This window comes from Salarias fasciatus, chromosome 3 (genome assembly GCF_902148845.1).
Source record: "Salarias fasciatus chromosome 3, fSalaFa1.1, whole genome shotgun sequence".
NCBI lineage: Eukaryota > Metazoa > Chordata > Actinopteri > Blenniiformes > Blenniidae > Salarias > Salarias fasciatus.
Window position 1 is genome coordinate 4,237,333 of NC_043747.1, and position 18,199 is coordinate 4,255,531.

General features: G+C 46.9%; 2 protein-coding genes across 3 annotated transcripts in view; both read right to left on the minus strand.

The window, feature by feature from the left end:
- Positions 1-3,770, minus strand: part of LOC115408404 (GTPase IMAP family member 7-like) — a 693,369-nt gene extending 689,599 nt beyond the window's left edge. The window contains exon 1 of the mRNA XM_030119149.1: positions 3,474-3,770. The gene's annotated coding sequence lies outside the window, so the exon portion shown is untranslated. The remainder of the gene's footprint in view (positions 1-3,473) is intronic.
- Positions 1-17,956, minus strand: part of LOC115408329 (uncharacterized) — a 197,142-nt gene extending 179,186 nt beyond the window's left edge. For both annotated transcript variants that reach the window (XM_030119041.1, XM_030119032.1), the window contains exons 1-4: positions 17,824-17,956; positions 16,886-16,995; positions 16,549-16,785; positions 16,258-16,482 (exon numbers count right to left, since the gene is read on the minus strand). In XM_030119041.1, the coding sequence (XP_029974901.1) occupies positions 16,258-16,482; positions 16,549-16,785; positions 16,886-16,978 (555 nt within the window). In that variant the 5' untranslated portion in view covers positions 16,979-16,995; positions 17,824-17,956. The remainder of the gene's footprint in view (positions 1-16,257; positions 16,483-16,548; positions 16,786-16,885; positions 16,996-17,823) is intronic.
- Positions 17,957-18,199: the final 243 nt, after the last annotated feature.

An 18,199-nucleotide genomic window follows, 5' to 3' on the forward strand; every position in this document is an offset into this window, starting at 1 on the left:
ATGAGGCACATACATTGTCAGTACGTTATCATTTAGTTTCAGAGTTTATTTAGCCTTTTTTCTCTGTTTCTGAATCTTGGGGCGGCGCCCAAGCGTTAGATATTTTCACTCAGGGTGCGAACTATGGGGGGGGCCAGGGCGTCTCAGCCCCCCTTGATGAGACATGAGCCCCCCTGAAAACATGATTTGTAAAATTTTGGGGGGGCCCCAAATACTGGAAAAATGCTGTTTCCTCCATGTATTTCCTTTGATTTATTATTATTGATTTTGTAAGATCATAATCATGGATTTTATGCAGAATTTGGCCATTTTTAATGGATGATTTGCGCATCACTATTTCACTTTAATAAAGCTGCCAACCTGCATGCAGTACTTGTCCTCACCATTGAGGCGTGGGGGCGCTATGCCTTCAGCGTCACTTAAAGCAGACATATTCCCTCCGAGGCACGCGCACCCCCCCAATAAGTGAGCCCCCCCGACAGCCGCGGTATAGTTCGCACACTGACCTTCTCCTCCTCCTGACAGAGTCTGCTCTCTCCGTCCTCCAGCTTTTCTCTGAGTTTCTTCAGACAGAGTTGCAGCCTGTTCGCTTCACAGACTGACTGTCATGGTTTGTTTGCTGTGGCGCTCTGGCGCATGCGTGTACCGGCGCAATACGCGCAACGCGGTCACAAAATCTGTCCTGCGCGCAGACGTCCGTGGACAGAAATTCATGACATTAGGTCCCAGGGACCAATGCGCCACGTGGACATGTGAAGCATGGACGAAGCTGCTAGCTGTAGCAGTCATGGCTGCAGGTGTAGCTGCACATGCTAGCGGCAGAACGTAAAGACACGCCCCATCCGGCCCGTGAGCCGGGAAAAGAAACTAACTTTGGCCCATGAACTCACCCGTGCACAGTCCTGTACCGAACCGAACGGCCCGTACTGAAACGGTTCAATACAAATACAGGTATTGTTACACCCCTACTGGGAACTACTTTTTCTTTTGAGATCACTACGCCCAGACGCCATGTTTAGTAAGTAGTCCCGCCTTAGCAATCTTCGCATAAACAACTCTATCTGGTCATTTTGCATTAATATTTCACAGCGTAGTGAATGTGTGGATTATAACGTGTCCACCAAAGTGTTTTGGGGTTGTTGGATTGTGTATTTGATGAGTTTGACGAGGGGGAACAAAAATACCATCCACTTCCATTGTGTCCGTCCCGAAAACCTTCCCCGAGTCACTTCTGAATAAACAACAGCTCGCCCTCACAAAAAAAGTAAGTATGCTGTTCGAAATGACTAAGGAGTTGCGCTAAATGGGCCGATTTGCCAAAATGTTGAAGTATCGCTTTAAGGCAGCATTAGTCTTTTTCTTTTTACTCGAAGGCTTTCTTCGCTTTTTCGTGTGCTTCATACACTGTTTCTGCTCCCTGAGCCGCTTTATATCCATCAATACCACCTCTTATTGCAACAAAAACTAATGCAGTCACACCTGCCACTATTAATACTGCTTTAACTATTCGTGCTCCCGCTGCTCCTGTTGTTCCTTGTACTCCTACTGCTTCTGCCCATTTCTTAAGTACTTTCTCATAGACTTCTAAGCCACATAATAGAATCTTAGCCTTTGAGATCAGGTCCTCGATGGCAGACCAGACTCCCATCCCAACCCCTGTGCAGATCCCGGTCAGTTCGATCAGACGTCTATCCATGGAACTTCTTGGTCTCCTATAACTGGGAATCAAATCAACACAGAGAAAGAATTTGCTTTTTAACCTTTTTGAATTTTCTTTTAAGATAAAGTTCCATGTAGATCAACTTAAAACAATGTCCACATCAAATATGTGGTTAAAAAAATATTGTGATAAGTCAACATTAAATCACAATTAATGTGATCATCTCTTACTGTGCTAATGTTTACAGTTGTTCACGGCACAAATTCCAACAACCTGACATATTGTAGAAAGAAAAATCCATATTATGATCTAATTTAAAGTTCACAGACTGTGTTAATTAAACTTGATGAAGAGACGTAGACCGACCTGACCAGAGTCCAGACTTACCTTGACAGTCAATGTCAGACTCCCTTCTCCAAGCCGTACGACGTGCTGCGTCCGCTGCAGCACCGCCTGTTGATCTAACACAGAAGAGGTCAGATTAGTCATTTCAGGAAAGACGCATGATGGTTAAATTGAGTTATTTTCACAGCTCAAAGAACTTCACATGATCAGTCACATTCAGCCGTTCACACACTGGGAGCATCTCCACAGTTCCTCTGGGAGAAGAGAGATTCAACCTCAGACATTTAGAATACAAGACTCCACCTCCAGAGCCACAGCCTCCTCTAAAGGAACACAAAAATGACAATGATGATGCCAGTGACAGTACAGGTTTTCTTTTTTAGAGAAAACAACCATTAGACTGAGAATCAATCAATTCAGATAAACTGGACTATTCACCTGGAAATGGAAATGAATGAGAAACACCGTTCTGGTGAGAGCAGCTGCAGAGGAGTTAGGAGGTTTGTCCATGTTTAGAGAATGGAATTTCTGTTTGAAGAAATGCTTCAAACTCATTTCCAGAAACAGAAACTAATGTCTTCATGAGAAACTCTCATGAAAGCCTGTATCTTCTGATCTGGTAAAACTGGTTTGAACAATGGTTTGTGCTCAAGTATGACTTGATAACCTGCTGACGGTAAGACACTGAAGAAGAAAGGACAACGTACAACTGATGAGGGTCGTGTTGAGGGTAATACTTCTGTATAGGGCAAGCGATCTCCTCAAGCATTGCTGTTTTGATCAGGCTTAACTGTAATTTCTCAGGTGATTGTTCAAACTCACATCATCTGCAACCAATGCAGGCAGCTGTAGTTTTGTTAAAAAGCTGTCAGTCTGCATATTTTCTTAATGTAGGATTCCTCCAGTGAGACTTACTAAAGCTAAATGGAGTCTCTGCAACACATCTAATATTTCCATTGCCATTCATAAATAATTCAAGTTAAAACATGAGAATTAAAGCTTTGTGTTTTTATGACTTTAATACAGCTATTTAGAAACTGATTGATTTAACAAATCAGTATTTTCTATTTATTTCTGCTTTTCATCCCAAAGCACGTCCTGAATGTACTCTCATCATGAACACTGTACTTAAAGAAGAACCATTAGAAGGAAAAAATCTCTGTGTGTTTTAAGTCAATATCTGAGGAGTGACTTTAAAGGCGTGAAGTTTTGACACACCTGTGAACAGGTTGATTCACTGAAAGGCTCCATTCACAATATTGACAACCTAAAATATGAATTAAATCCAGAATAAAACAAGAGGAAAGCTGTTTCGGTTTGTATTTAAGTTTTGATCCCATTTGAAAACTAATGCGAGGCCTTGACTTTGATTGACCTTGATTTTAGAGGATCTGCTCTTTAAGTGGACCAGTCCGTAAGAAGAATTAACAGTCACCTTGTGTTTGGTTCATTTTTGTTGAGCACATACCTTCTCGATGTCTGAGAGCAGTCCTGTAGGTGTTTCCTGAAACTTCCTCCACAGGCGAACACTCTCCTCCACCTGATCTGCGTTTGTTCTGGAAATACTTTGTAATTTTCCTCTTCTGCTCCTGGGACAGGACTTCTCCACAGTTAAAGTAAACCGGGTAGCAGTAAATAGCATCTATCTCTCTCCACTGAGGCGTAAATCCCTCCAGACTGCTGTACTTCAGACCAACAGCTGTGACCACTGCAGGGTGTTGAGCAGACAGTAGATCTGAAGACTGGTGAAGCTCCAGGCTCCAGAAATGAATCCTACCTGGAAGTGTAATATCAGAGCGTCCACCAGGGGCTGGCTCCAAGAAGACTTGGGCTCCATTGGCTCTAATTCAGAATGAGACACCAATGGAATTCCCCCTGCTGAGCTTCACCTGGTCTCATGAGCTACTATTTTGATTAAACACAGTAGAACCTGTTTTCAGATCCAGTGTTGAGGCTGTTGCTCCGTGGACACGGTTGAAGACCGTGGTGTGATACTGTGTGTCCATCACTGTGTGAATAAATGCTGCTGTAATCGTCCTCATCAGGTCGCACTGGCCATGAAGAAAACTTGAAAGGCCCACTTGTTGCAGGTTTTCTTTATTCTCTAAAATTGTGAGCGGTACACTGTAAAACATTTTTCATTTTTATCTTGCTCAGCTATGTTGTAACAATTTTCACATTATTTCACCTGTTTCTCTGTGACATTTCTCCATTTTTTTTTAATCAGAAAAACACATTTCTTCTTTCCTCTAAATTTGACCACCATAATTATTTCTTCATTGAACATTGTGATTGTTTTACATTTCTTAATCATCGCAGAGCATTAAAACACATCAGAAAAAACACACACGTATCTCGAACTGGGCAATAAACTGAAAATTTGCCAATACTGAAATTCAGTGGTCAGCTGTTAGCGTACTAGCCCTGTAAATCAGTTGCTAGCATATTGACCTAATCACCCCTAGAAAATAAGCTGCTAGCATATTAGCCTAGCCACCCCTGTAAATCAGCTGCTAGCATATTGACCCACCCACCCCTATAAAATGAGCTGGTAGCTAGCATATTAGCCCAGCTACCCCTGTAAATCAGCTGTTGGCATATTAGCCCAGCCACCTGTTGAGACTTGAGCAGAAAACTGAAGAAAAGAGTGATTAAAAATGCTCGAAACGTTGAAGTCTCTGCACAAGATCTTTAATTCAGTAGAAAGTTGATCAGACAGGGAGATAACCTAAATGCTAGCAATAAAAGATAAACAGGAGTCCTGGACCACGTCCGTGAGATCTGACAGCATCAGAGTCTCCAGCAGAAAATGGCACCGATCTCTCCTCTGCTTGGGAAGTTATACTACTGGGTTTGCATGATTGATAGTTACATTCTGATAACAGTCTGTTTTTCTCGAAGACCAACAGACAGTAATTGTTTCATGAAGGTCAGACGTACTTTGAAGGAAATAATCAGGTATTTTCTCAGGAGAAAAATAGGGAGTCAGCTGGAAGAGGATCGGAAGTATGAACTACTCCTTGCTTTGACCCTGGCCGACCTAGAGCAGCTTCAGGATCCACATAGAGCTTTCAGTTACAACCTACTGTACTAGAGGCCTTAGAATCATGAGATAATCATAGGATGCACACAAGATGAAGAATATAGTCAACAGTTGAATTAATACATGTTCATTAAATGTGAATAAATTGTATATAAGTGAATCATAAAATAATGAGTTAGAATGTGATTAATACAATGGATACATGAGTGATCACAAAGTGGTTAGAATGTAAATGCATTATACGACACACCCCAGTCAGTCAGCTGCTGGCTTCCCTCTCAATCCAACTCAACTTTATTTCTATAGCACTTTAAAACAACTATCGCTGGCACAAAGTGCTGTACAACGTCATAAATATAAGTCCAAGTGCACAAATGAAATGTAGCAAGAACAAAGAAAACAATAACAACAACAAAAAGACACATCTGAAAAAACATTAAAAAACCAAGGGCAGAGTCTCAAACTGAGTGAAAAGCCAGTGAATAAAAACATCTTTCTTAAAAATGGACAGTGAGGGGGCCTTTCTGATGGCGGTGGCAGCTCGTTCCCAGCTTGGGGGCCACAACAGAAAAAGCTCTGTCCCCTCTGAGCTTCTGCTTGGACCTCAGCACCTCCAGGAGCAGCTGATCAGCTGATCTGAGGCACCGAGCAGGAGTGTAGAGGTGGAGCAGCTCAGAGGGAAGGCGGAGCAAGACCATTCAGGGATTTAAAAACAAATAAAAGAACCTTAAAATGGACTCTAAAATGCACAGGTCATGGAGACGTGCGAGGGACAACTGGCTGACTCCAACATAAAGTGCATTACAATAATCCAGCCGAGATGTAATAAAGGCATGGATTACTGTCTTAAAGTGCTGATGTGCAAGAATGGGGTTCACTTTGGCCAACTTCCTGAGGTGGAAGAAGCTGGACTGAACCACTGCACTTACCTGTGAATCTAGTCTAAAACCACTGTCCATTTTAAAACCCAGATTTAGAACAGTCGCCTTCACATGTGGAGTCAAGGGGTCGGAGTCAGCAGGTGGAGAGAAAGAGAGAAAAGCAGCGGCCCCAAGATTGAGCCCTGTGGAACCCCATAAGACAGAGGAGTGGAGGAGTCAGTCAGCTGTCCAGGTGGTCCAGGACCACTGCAGTCAGGTAGGATCAAGACATTTTAGTTGGACCGTCCCAGACAAGTCACGAAATATCTCCTTTTTTAATGTGGCCAGCATCACCCCGAACCCGATGTTTTACAGAATGGAGCACTTTGTGAACAATAACAACTGTACGCTTGTGTGCATTTTAAAGATCATTAGAATATTGTTATCAGGAGATCTTCCTTAACACACACTCCAAGGTGGGGGGTAACCACTGTCCAGTTATCGTCATCAAGGTGAACAGCTCAGTGTATCGTGATATCGATTTAAGGCTACCTCGCCCACCCCCACACCTATGTAACATTGCTGAATTCTGTCAGGACTGTATTAGTGATCCCATCAGTAACTATGACTGAAATACCTTCTCAACCCTCCAGCGACTAAGATATTTTATGACCAAGTGGGGTCATTTCTGACCCCATCGACTTCATGTCGGAATACCTCAATATAAATTATTTTTGTGGGGTTCTTCATATTTATTGCACTCTCTAATATATCTGTCTATCATCTAATGTAATGTTGGCCATGATTCTCTGCAAACCAGTAAAATATTATGATAAGAGTTGGAAAACTAAAAAGTCATCTCAAGCTATACTGCTGAAGATCTCAAAGATGTTTCCGGGGTCATAAGTGACCCTCACAGGTTTGGATTTTATTTGCCACAGGGATTGGGAGGCCCGAGCAAAATTTTTATGAACAAATAAAGGAATAAATAGATTGACAAATTCATGGAAGGAAACTTTTTCAAATCAAATCAAATCGAAAAGGTGTGTTTTTAACCTCCCTTTAAAAATATCAACAGTCTCTGCAGTCCTGAGGTTCTCTGGCAGGCTGTTCCACAGGCGGGGGCCGTAATGGCTAAAAGCCGCCTCGCCATGGGTCTTGGTTCTGGCTTTAGGAACACACAATAGGCCGCTGCCAGAGGACCTCAGGGCCGCGAGCGTCGATATGGTAAAAACAGATCAGCTAAATAAGAAGGCGCAAGGCCATTAAGACATTTAAAAACTAATAAGAGAACTTTAAAATCCATCCTGAAGCGGACAGGGAGCCAATGCAGCGACTGTAAAACCAGAGTAATGTGGCTCCGCCCCCTGGTCCTCGTCAGCACGCGAGCGGCTGAGTTTTGTAATAACTGTAGGTTTGAAATATTCTTTTTGGGAAGACCAGAGAGCAAGGCATTACAATAATCTAATCTACAGGAGATAAAAGCTGCATTAGCACCTCTGTACTGGCCTGAGAGAGAAACGGGCGACTCTGGCTTAATTCTTAAGATGATAAAATCCAATCTTAGTGATGTTTTTAATGTGTGGGATAAAACGTAGCTCAGAGTCAAAAATCACGCCCAGGTTCTTAACTGATTGTTCTGGTTTAAAATCTGATAATTTGGGTCAAATTTTCTCTCTGACCTTCGGGACCGATAACTAAAACCTCAGTCTTGTCCTGGTTGAGCTGCAGGAAATTCACTGCCATCCATGACTTGATGTCTGAAATACAGTTAAAAAGGGTTTCTATTGGCCCTGAGTCATCAGGAGACACGGCGATGTACAGCTGAGTATCGTCAGCGTAGCTATGGAAGCTGATGCCATGTCTCCTGATGACGTCCCCAAGTGGAGGCATGTAGAGATTAAAAAGAATGGGACCTAAAATTGAACCTTGGGGAACCCCACACCTAATTTCATGGGTTCCTGAGGAACAAGTATCCAAACTTACATAAAAACATCGATCTGTGAGATAAGAACTGAACCAGTTAAGAACAGTACCAGAGAGGCCCACCAGGTGACTCAATGTGTTTATTAAAATGTGGTGGTCTACTGTGTCGAAGACGGCACTCAAGTCCAGTAGAACCAACACTGTGAGTTTTTTATTATCTAATTCCACCTGATATCATTTAAAATCTTTAAAAGGGCGTCTCGGTACTATGGTTCACTCTAAAACCAGACTGATGTCTTTCTAAAATTAAAAAGTCACTGACTTGGTTAAAAACCAGTCTTTCTAAAACTTTACTTAAAAATGGTAAGATGGATCCTGGTCTGTAGTTATTAAGAACATTGGGGTCTAAATTGCTCTTCTTCAGAAGGGGCTTCACCACCGCCGTTTTAAAGGCAGTGGGGAAGACACCCATCTGAAGAGAGCAGTTCATGATATTTAAAATCTGTTCCTCCAGGAATCCATAAAGTGATTTAAACAGTGGTGTGGGGATGGGATCTAAAAGGCAGGTTGTTGATTTTACTTGGGAGAAAACTCGACCAAGAGACCTCGCATCAACCAGGTCAAAACTGTCCAGTGTGTCCTCAGGCATGGACAACGGTTCAGCTGTGTTCACTGATAAAACCTGTTGGGGTAAAAGACTAGACCTGATGTCCATGATCTTAGTTCTGAAGAATGCTGCAAACTCTTCACAGAGAGCGTCTGTTGGCTCCTTAAAAGCTTTATTAAAATTAGTGCCAGTTAAAATGTTGAAGGTGGAGAAGAGGAACCGGGGGTTGTCTTTATTGTCTGAAATAAGTTGAGAGAAGTGGGAAGTTCAGCCTGTTTAACTGCATTATTGTAAATTTTGAGTTGTTGACGTAGAATCTGGTGATCTACAGTCAACTTGGATTTCCTCCACCTTCTTTCAGGACTCCTGCAGTTTCTTTTCAGTTTGATGATTATATAATTTTTCCTCCACAGGGGTTTGGAACGGCCCTTGATTGTTTTAGTTAAAAGTGGAGCGACTGAGTCCAGACTGGACTTCAGTTTACTGTTAAAATCGTCAACGATAAAATCACAGGGTGAAGGTAAAAATCACAACAGGAGTGCTCTGTAAGATCTCTATAAAAGTAAGGTAGCGTCTCCTCACTGTTCTCACCGGGGCTTCCTGCTGGTTAAAACTGGTGATGTTAAAAAACACACAGTAGTGGTCAGACACAGAAAGGTCAACAACAGAGGACACACTGATGGACAGACCGGGTTAGAACCAGGTCCAGGGTGTGTCCTCTGTTGTGAGTTGGCTGTGCGACATGCTGTTTAAAATCTAAACAGTTTAAAAGCTTTAAAAAGTCTCTGGACATTGAGTCCGAGATGCCGTCAACATGTAAGTTAAAATCACCAGTTATTAAGATTCTACTATATTTAGAATTAATTATTGATAAAAGTTCTGAAAATTCACTGATAAAAAGACTAGAGTACTGAGGGGGTCTGTATGCTGTTAAACACAGGATCTGGGGACTGCTAAAAACAAAGGTGGGGTGCTCGAAGGAGCTAAAACTATTAAAAGCTACTGCATGTGCGCTAAATCTGATTTTTAAAATGGAAGCAGTCCCTCCACCCCTCTTACCCTGTCTAGTTGAATATAAAAAGTTAAAACTCGGTGGGGAAGCCTCAGTGAGGATAACAGGTTTGTCGGTGCCAAGCCATGTCTCAGTTCAAAGCAGACCGTCTAAGTTATTGTCTAAAATAAGATCATGAATAAGATTTGTTTAAAAGAGAGCGCATATTCAGCAAGGCCATATTAATTGTGGGTGGGGGGGCTGAATGTGCGCTCTCTGTGGAGTTTTACTGTTAAAAGAGTCATTTGTTGTTTAAAAACAGTCCAGGGATGTGGTGTCTGGAGGAGGTGAAAACTGGGATATTGTGTACAGTGTGTGGTGTGTCTGGGGGCAGTGAAGGTGTGTGAGGGGTGTGTGTGGCGTGTGGTGGATGGGGGGGGCTGCCAGGTAGTCAATCAGCGGGGGATGTGTGAACTGTGTGCTGAATGTTACCTGCTAAAATGAAGCTGCCCAGCGGCTCGGGTGAAGTCCGTCCGGGCGATAAAAAGCTGGGCGGTTCCAGAAAAGGTTAAAATTGTCGATGAAATAAAAGTTGGAGGCTGTGCAGGAGCGCTGAAGCCAGGTGTTGAGGCTGAGCAGTCTGGAGAAGCGCTCAGCGCCCCTGAAGAAGGTCGGCAAAGGTCCAGACATAAAAACCGACCTTCCACAGCTCTCCAACAGGTTAGAAAGGTCTTTAAAATCCTGCTTGGTGACCTCCGACTGCCGCCGGGCCGTGTCGTTAGTCCCGACGTGAACGACGACCCGGCGGACAGTGGAGGGGAGGGACTGCAGGAGCTCCGGGAGTCCGTGGAGGATCGTGGGGACAGTAGCACCAGGAATACACCGCGTGATGGCGTTAAAAAAGCGAATATTCCTGATGCTACTGTCCCCAACCAGGAGTGACGTGGGGGAGAAGAGGGGACGGGGCGGCTGTGGGGCGACGATGTCGGTGTCCGGGGCTGGGGAGCGCTCCGCCGGTGCAGCGGAGCCGCCGGCAGCAACCTCGCTGCTGGAGCGGTGATCCTGGTCCTGGTCCTGGTCCCGGTTCTCCCCAGAGTGGTGGTCCCGGTTCTCCCTGCGGTGGTGGTGGTGGCTCCCGGAATGCCTCCTCACCGCCTCCCTGATCAGCCTCAGGCGTGCAACGGAGGCCGCGGTCCGAGGCGGCGGCCGGCGGGGAGCGGTCCGGCTCCAGGGCTGCGGCGGGGAGCTCCTTCTCCGGGGCCGAGGTGGAGTCGGCCCGGGCCGCGGCGGAATGATCCGAGGCCGGGGCGGTAAGCTCCTTCTCCGGAGCCGAGGCGCAGTGGGCCAGGACCGCGGTGGAGAAATCCGTCTCCGGGGCCGGGGTGAAATGATCTGGAGCCGTGGCGGAGCGACGGCGGTGCCTGGTGGTGTCTGGCAGCACGGCTTCCGGGGTATCGTGGCGGCGAGCGGCGGGCCCGCCAGAGGACACGGGAACAGCAGCGGCCGCAGCAGGCCGCGGACCAAGAGGGGTAGTGGAGGCGAAGCCACGGTGGGCTTAGGCTTGCGGCCCCGCACTACCACCTCCGCCCAGGAGCGCTGATGGTCCGGAGTAGAGCAGGAGGGAGCCCAGGGAGCTGGAGCGGTGGTGTTGTTAATGAACGACGACATGAGCGTGGATTGTCCCTCGGCTAGCATCCGGGCCTGCTCCAGCAGATCGTCTTTTTCCCTGAACTCTTCCGACAGCCGGCGTATGTCCTCCCGCAGGTCGGCAGTGATCCTGTCCGCCTGCACGACCAGGGGGTGCAGGCGAGGTCCGCGGTGCAACGCTGCGGCCATGTTGGGCTGGCGGCACGGCCTCACACACTGGTACCCACGGGCACGTACCTCTGTCCCTGGTGCCCGGGTTCACTACTGGTGTAACCGTGCCGCCGTCTTGCTGCCTCGCCGCTCCTGGTTCACCGCTACCGGCTCGCCACTCGTAAACCGCCGCTCTGCTTCGGTGCCACTGCTCCGCTTCGGACCCGGAAGCGTCAAAGATTGGAAGAAGAAAAATGGTGCACATAAATATAAGCCTGGGGTCAGAAATCGGTCATGTGACGGTTAAGAAAACCTTAAACTTTGTCTTTTTTCTATTACAGCTTTCGCCGACCTTTCCACTGCATCCTGCGCTGTTTCTGCACCCTGAGCCGCTTCATGTCCAATAATTCCGCCTAAAACTCCTCCTGTTGTAGCCACAACTGCTGCCGTCACACCTGCCCCGACTCCTACAGCTAGCGCTGCTTCCCCTCCCGCCGCCGCCGCTGCAGGTGCTCCCATTAACGCTGGAACCTTCTTTATAAGGTTTATTGCTTGAGATGGATGTATTATCATCGTTGTAACTGCTCTAACCAGAGCCTCTATGCCAAACAAAGCTCCCAACAAAGCCCCCGTTGCGACCCCGGCCAGTTCAATCAGAAATCTGTTTGCCACTTGGCGTCTGGCCTGGTTTCTGATCTCCTCTGGTGGCAGGTTTTCTGGAGATGACTGCCTGATTTGCTCCTCCTCTCTCTGGATTTCTCTCTCCACAGCTTGCAGCATGTCGTTGGTGTAGTATTGGCCGTTTCTTTCCACCGTTAGCTTGTCGATGGTCTTCAGTAACTCTTCCCTCTGGAAGTGGTTGCTCCTGTAGTCGTTCTGCAGCGTGTTGTTGTTCCAGTGTTTGTTGTCGAAGACGTGACACCGGCCGCCGCACCTGTTCACCAGGTCGCTCAGCTTTTGATTCTCTCTGATGAACTTCTCGATTTTCATCCCTTCGGGCAGCTCGTTGCCGAAAGTGAAGACGACCACGGCGTATTTCAGAATGTCTTCAGAGAAATACTCACATATTCTGCTGATGACGGCTTGCTCCTGCTCTGAGAATCTCTCAACTTTCAGCACGATGAGAAAAGTGTGAATTCCAGGAGCACAATCTGTAATGCACTTCATGATCTCAGGCTTCAAATCCTCCTCTGACCTTTCTGTATCAAACAAACCAGGCGTGTCGACCAAAGTGATTTTTCTGTCACTGACATCTCTGGTTTCAGATTGACATGTGGCAGTTCCAGAGACAGAAGAATGATATGCAGTGAACAAGTCCTCTCCAAGTATGATGTTAGCAAGGCTGCTTTTCCCACAGCCAGTTTTTCCCAGCAGGACGATCCGCTTTGACTCTAAGGGAGAAAAAAGACATGTTCTAGCATATCTGGATCTTTTATCATGTGTTTTTTTGAACAGCAATTTGAAATCAAGCAAACGCAAACTGCAGTGCACCATGGTACAAAGTCGTACAGGAAGCGATTTCTCATTGAAAGAGAAGGAAAAACAATAAGGAACTTGTGTTTGCACACTGATGTGATGTTACTGGTGGATGCTGGTGGACTGGCTATGTATCGGTCATGGAAAACTACCGATCAATGCCATACTCCTACAATTTGTTCAGATCTCGTTTACGTCTCGCCTGGTTGTGGACAGTCAGCGGATTTGCGGTATGCTTGAGTCTCGTCACTGTGCCTTCACTCCGTAAAGTGTGGGTGGGTTTGCAGGCGCGGTTCCCACGCCTCTGCAAATTCAGTCATCTCGAAGATGCGTTTCTTCACTATCAGTTAGCCGAGAATAGAGCTGATCGTAAATCATGTGAAAAACTACTCAAAGCACTGGACAACCTGCCCCTGTCGCAGGCGGTGGAGAGGACTTTCCAGTTAGCGCAGTTAGCATCACAGCTTTAAGCCCAGCTTCTTCACACTCTGCTCTGCTGGCAGAGAAAGTGGCCCTGACCACTCAGCTTCCCGACCCCACTAATCCTCATGACGACCTCGAGGTTGACATTGCAGGTCACCGGGATCTCTCAGGATGTGAGGCTTGCGAGGCACCAACTCGCCAAATTCAATCAAACTCCCTTCTCAGTGAGTCCACAGTCCAGCGGCTCTTTCCCAAACAGACTATTAAAGCAGGAGCAGAGGAGCTGTTTAGGTACGGTCACTCGAAAACCAACATATAGGCACCACCACCTTTGTACGTTATAGCTCGAGAGTCCCCCCAGCTTTCACCTTCCAGGTGTTTCGCCATGGTGTCAACTTCCTGGGGTTTAAACTCTCTGTGCCCTGGAATTTTCCATCACTGACAACCGAGGTGCCGCCATCCTGACAGTGACCACACCATGGCAGCAGCACTGGCCATCGTTTTTCTTCTGGCTTGGCTGCCTCACCGCCTTCAACCACCAGCCGCTCATCGACCCAGCTGTACACCCCATCTTCCAAACTCTACGCCGGTCGCCCCTCGCCCTGCGTGATGATGCCATAGCCAAGCTGCAGAAACTGCTGGATGCTGGCATCACTGAGCAACTCAACGCGTCACCCTGGATCTCCAATCTGGTGATGGCAAAGATGAAGACAGGTGGTCTGCGCTCCTGTTACTATCTCAGGCAAGTGAACAAGGCTGTGGTCCCAGACAGATGCCCACTACCCACAGTGCCTGCCTGATCCCCTCTGTCCTGCGCAGCTATCGTCATTCCTGGGGATGACTGCTCACTACCTGCGCTTCCTTCCCCTCTTTTCTGAGACATACAAGCCTGTTCTCACAAAGCTGTGCATATATATATTTATAATGGCTGGCCTGCCAGGGTCCTGGAGGGCCTAAGCACCTTTTCACCAGGCCAGGGGGGACATGGCCTGCTGGAATGACATCTGCAAGACCAGATTGGTGTGCACAGTGATCCGAAGTGCTCTGAGAGAGTGTGTCTTGGCCGTGTTCCATGACAGTCATCTGGAAATCATCAAAGTCAAACAAAAATGCAGAGGTCTAGTCTGGTGGCCAGGTTTTGTCAGAGAGATCGAGGATCTGGTCAGAGACTGTGTAGCTTGCCTCACCAGCGGTAAAACCGGTCCACCTCCTTCCCCACCCTTACAGCCCATGCCACGGCGTCAGACACTGTAGACCCACGTCCAGGTGGACATCTATGGTAAACACCACAGTACCCCACACCATCAGCGCTTCCTACTGATGGCCTATGATCTTCAATCCAAATGGCCCCAGGTGCTGTCAGAAGGATCCAATACCACTGCAGACGAAGTTCATCTCGGGCTGGCTCTGGGCTGTCATGGTGTAGGAGGGGATAAGGCCTCATTCCCACATACGCGGTCACTGCGCGGACACGGGGCGGCGTGTTCAGATGTCCCTTTCTCACCAGCGCGGTCTGCGTGAGCGGGTTGTCCGCGGCAGGGCCGGCCCGGGCCACTCAGGCGCCCGAGACGAGCCCGAGATAAGCGCCCTGTGGGAGCGGTGCCGAGCAGTGCGGTGCGTCGGAGCGCTGCAGAGTGGGGCGGCGCAGAGCGGTGCTCACATGGAACGCCCCTTGTACGGCCACGGCGTCCCCCTCATACACTGCGCCCCAGGCGGCCGCCTAGTTTGCTAGAGCCGGCCCTGGTCTGCGGCAATGGGCTACTAGGCCCTGTCTTCATTGGTTTCAATGGGACACAGCGTACAGCCCGCGCACAGCCCGCCCAGAAAATAGACTTCATTTCTATTTAGAAATCGCCGCGCGGATTTGAACGGGCCCCATGCGTGGAGTGTGAGAGGACTGATCTGTTTGCATGCAGTTCCGACTTTTCCGCGCAGAAACCGTGCAAACCTGGACAGATCCGCGCCCGCACAGCCGCATATATGTGAATGAGGCCTAAAACACATTACAATTGCACTATCCCAGCCGCAGGCCAATGGCGGTGTGGAGAGATTTAATTAGACCCTTAAGACCGGGCTCAGAATGCACTTGGTAGACGGCCTGCTATTTTCAACATCCCTGCAGAGCACCTTACAGAGCAACACCCCATTCTACGACTGGCAGCTCACCAGCCCTCCTGATGCTGGGGCACAAGCAGCAACTTCCACTGGACCGCATACACCCCCCAGGGAGTGACACTCCAGCAGTGACACCCTCCCCAGGTGACAGAGTGGCGCAGGTTGACAGAAAACAATGTGCGAAACATCCAACAATCACCATGTCAGACTGGGTCCAACTCCAGCGACACACTCTGTTCCACAAGCGGCCCTCTTTCTGGTCTGCACCACTGCAGAGACCGGTCACCTGAACGACGGTTCACGCTGGCATGCCAGCCACCTCCAACGGGTGGAACCAAAACCGGCTAAGTGCCTCAGATCTAGTCCGGAACCCACTGAGTGCAGGTGGAGAGTTCCATTCGGTATCCCAATGGACTGGATGTGCCAGCCGACCTCGTCCAGCCAGGGAATGACTACGAAGTGATCTTGAACAAGTCAGACTCTCTTCACATATAAACCCGTACCAGCCAGTTTAATCTTTTGATATTTTCAGACAGGTTCGGAAAGCTTTGGACTGTGTCCTATTGATTTTGAATCGTTTCACAACACATTTTGTGAATCCACATAGCAGACCGTTTGGCTGTCGGCGTGAAAGGGTGTTCAGTGCCTACCTTGAGCTCTGTTTTGATGAATCTCCTCTAGAGTAGACTTGAAGACCTGTTGACCCAAATTAGAATGAAGTAAAATGATTAGCTTTATTCACTATCACTTTTTCCTGATTCAACTTAAAAATTATACCTGATGAGCTAGAGATACTCTACAAATATCTAAATGCTTGTTACTATTCTCTAGTTTCTCACAGGTTTCTCACACTGAATCCTCTTTCTGCTGTAGGTTTCCTTTTTCTGCAGCATATTTTATATTGTTGGGAAGACTTCTGCTGCGTAGCTTTGTCCTTCCTACTTGAGCCTCCAGTCATTGTTTTTTTTTTGTAACAGCGTTTATCAGGTGAACTGTGTTCAGTGTTTGCTTTACCTGACTGGACACGTGGTCGTCTGGGTGGATGACAATGCGGACCGTCAGGGGTCTGCTGCTGGTTCTTTGTTGTTGGAATGTATAAAGTCTTTCCAGTAAAACACTGGCTACGACAGCGATGGGAAAAGACAACCTCAGTCCAGCTCCAATTGGAGGAAACACCACAGATCCAAACCCTCTGCTGTCACATGACGTCAGGATCGAATCGATGCCCATTTTAAGAACCTACAGAAAGAGGAATCCAGTGAGAATCACTCAGTATTCATAATGTGTCTTCATTTACACACTTACTTCAACTGGAGCCCCATCTGGATCTCCGTTCCAGGGACAAAGACTGAGGAAGAACACTGCATGTGAAGGGAGTCCAGGTAAGTTCTCCACCAGCACGGGGACGCCCAACATCACTTCAGAGCCTGCTGCTGCTTTAAATGCTGCCGTCAGCTGTGGCCCAACCCGCTGGTGTAAAGTGTTTCCAATCCCTGTCGTTTGAGGATCGTAGCCGATCATTGGTGACACCAGAGCATCAACCTGAGAACAGGAATCCACAGCACTGACTCATCTGTGTCTATAAACTAACCATAAGCTGCTTGAACAAAGGTTTTCAGCTGTTTCAATGAATTCTTCTCACCTGTTGGGTTTCAATGGTTCCCTGAATGATCTCTACGTGGACTCCGCCTCCTCGGGTGGTTCGTCCTGCTGGGATCTGTGCAGCAGCTTCCATCTGGATCTCTTGATGGGCTGTTTGAGGTCAAGGTTCAGATCAGTCACTTCAAGAAAGAACTGAAGCTTTGTCTTTTCATCTCTTTACTTTCAACCACTAGTTGCTGTTTATTTCTAGTTTCATCACAAAGCATGTCCTGCATGTGATCAATTATCAGGAGCATTGAACTCTTGAAGAAAAACAACATCTATATGTACAATGTGTACATCTTTGTAGGGATTATATCTGAAGTGTTAGATTTAAAGGGTGTGAACTGTTGACAGAATTTAAAACAAATTTGGTTTAGGTTTACTGGAAATCCCCCATCAGGGCTCTGAACTGCAGATAAGGGGGAGGAGAAGGGTGAGATAATTTCACATACAGAGCGGCTGTTTGTCAGTTTTCTGTTCCACGTAGTAATGTAAAAACATCTTCAACATTTTAGGTGAGGCCTAAACTTTGCCCAACAACCAACACTGAAATTGTGAAAATGAAAATAAAAGGATATTTGACTGTATTTTTCATGGCTAGATACATTGGAAAAGGTCCAGATCTAAAACCACGATACTTAGACTTTTCAGAGCTAAATTACATGATCCTGTAGGGGTTAACCATTCAGTCAAGCACTGTTTTAGTCAATGAAACTTTAATTGGATGAACTATGATGTACTGTAAAGACAAATAAGACAAAAAAAAAAGTTTCCCCTTAACTTTCCACTTAACTACCGAATATCAAGTCAACAAGTCTGCGTTTGTTTTGCAGCTCTGGTTCCCATTTGAAAACCAAAGCTCGGTCTTATTTTTAGAACGAATATCTGCCTCTTAACAGACCAGTCTGCAGGAAGTGTCCCCGGGTTTTAACGCACCGTCTGTCGTCCTGCAGATGTTCTCTGAGACTTCCTCCACGGGTGAACACTGTCCTCCGCCCGGGCTGAGTGTGATCAGGAAATGCTTAGCTGTCGTCTGCTGCTGCCGGGACCGAGCGCAGCCTCCGCAGCGGACCGGTTCATCCGCATTTCAGGACAGGCGCGCCTCAGACCGACAAAACAGCTGTGAACGCCTTACATAACCCGGAAATATAACCCAGCATTGATGAAATTTGGATTATATTATATCATTTTGTATAAATAGCGCGTGGTATGACGATTTCCAACCCGATAAGTTGTTTTTCTTCTTCTTTGTTTTTTTTTTTTTTTTGGTTTTTTTTGGTTTAAGAAAATACTATAAATAGTTTTCCGAGGG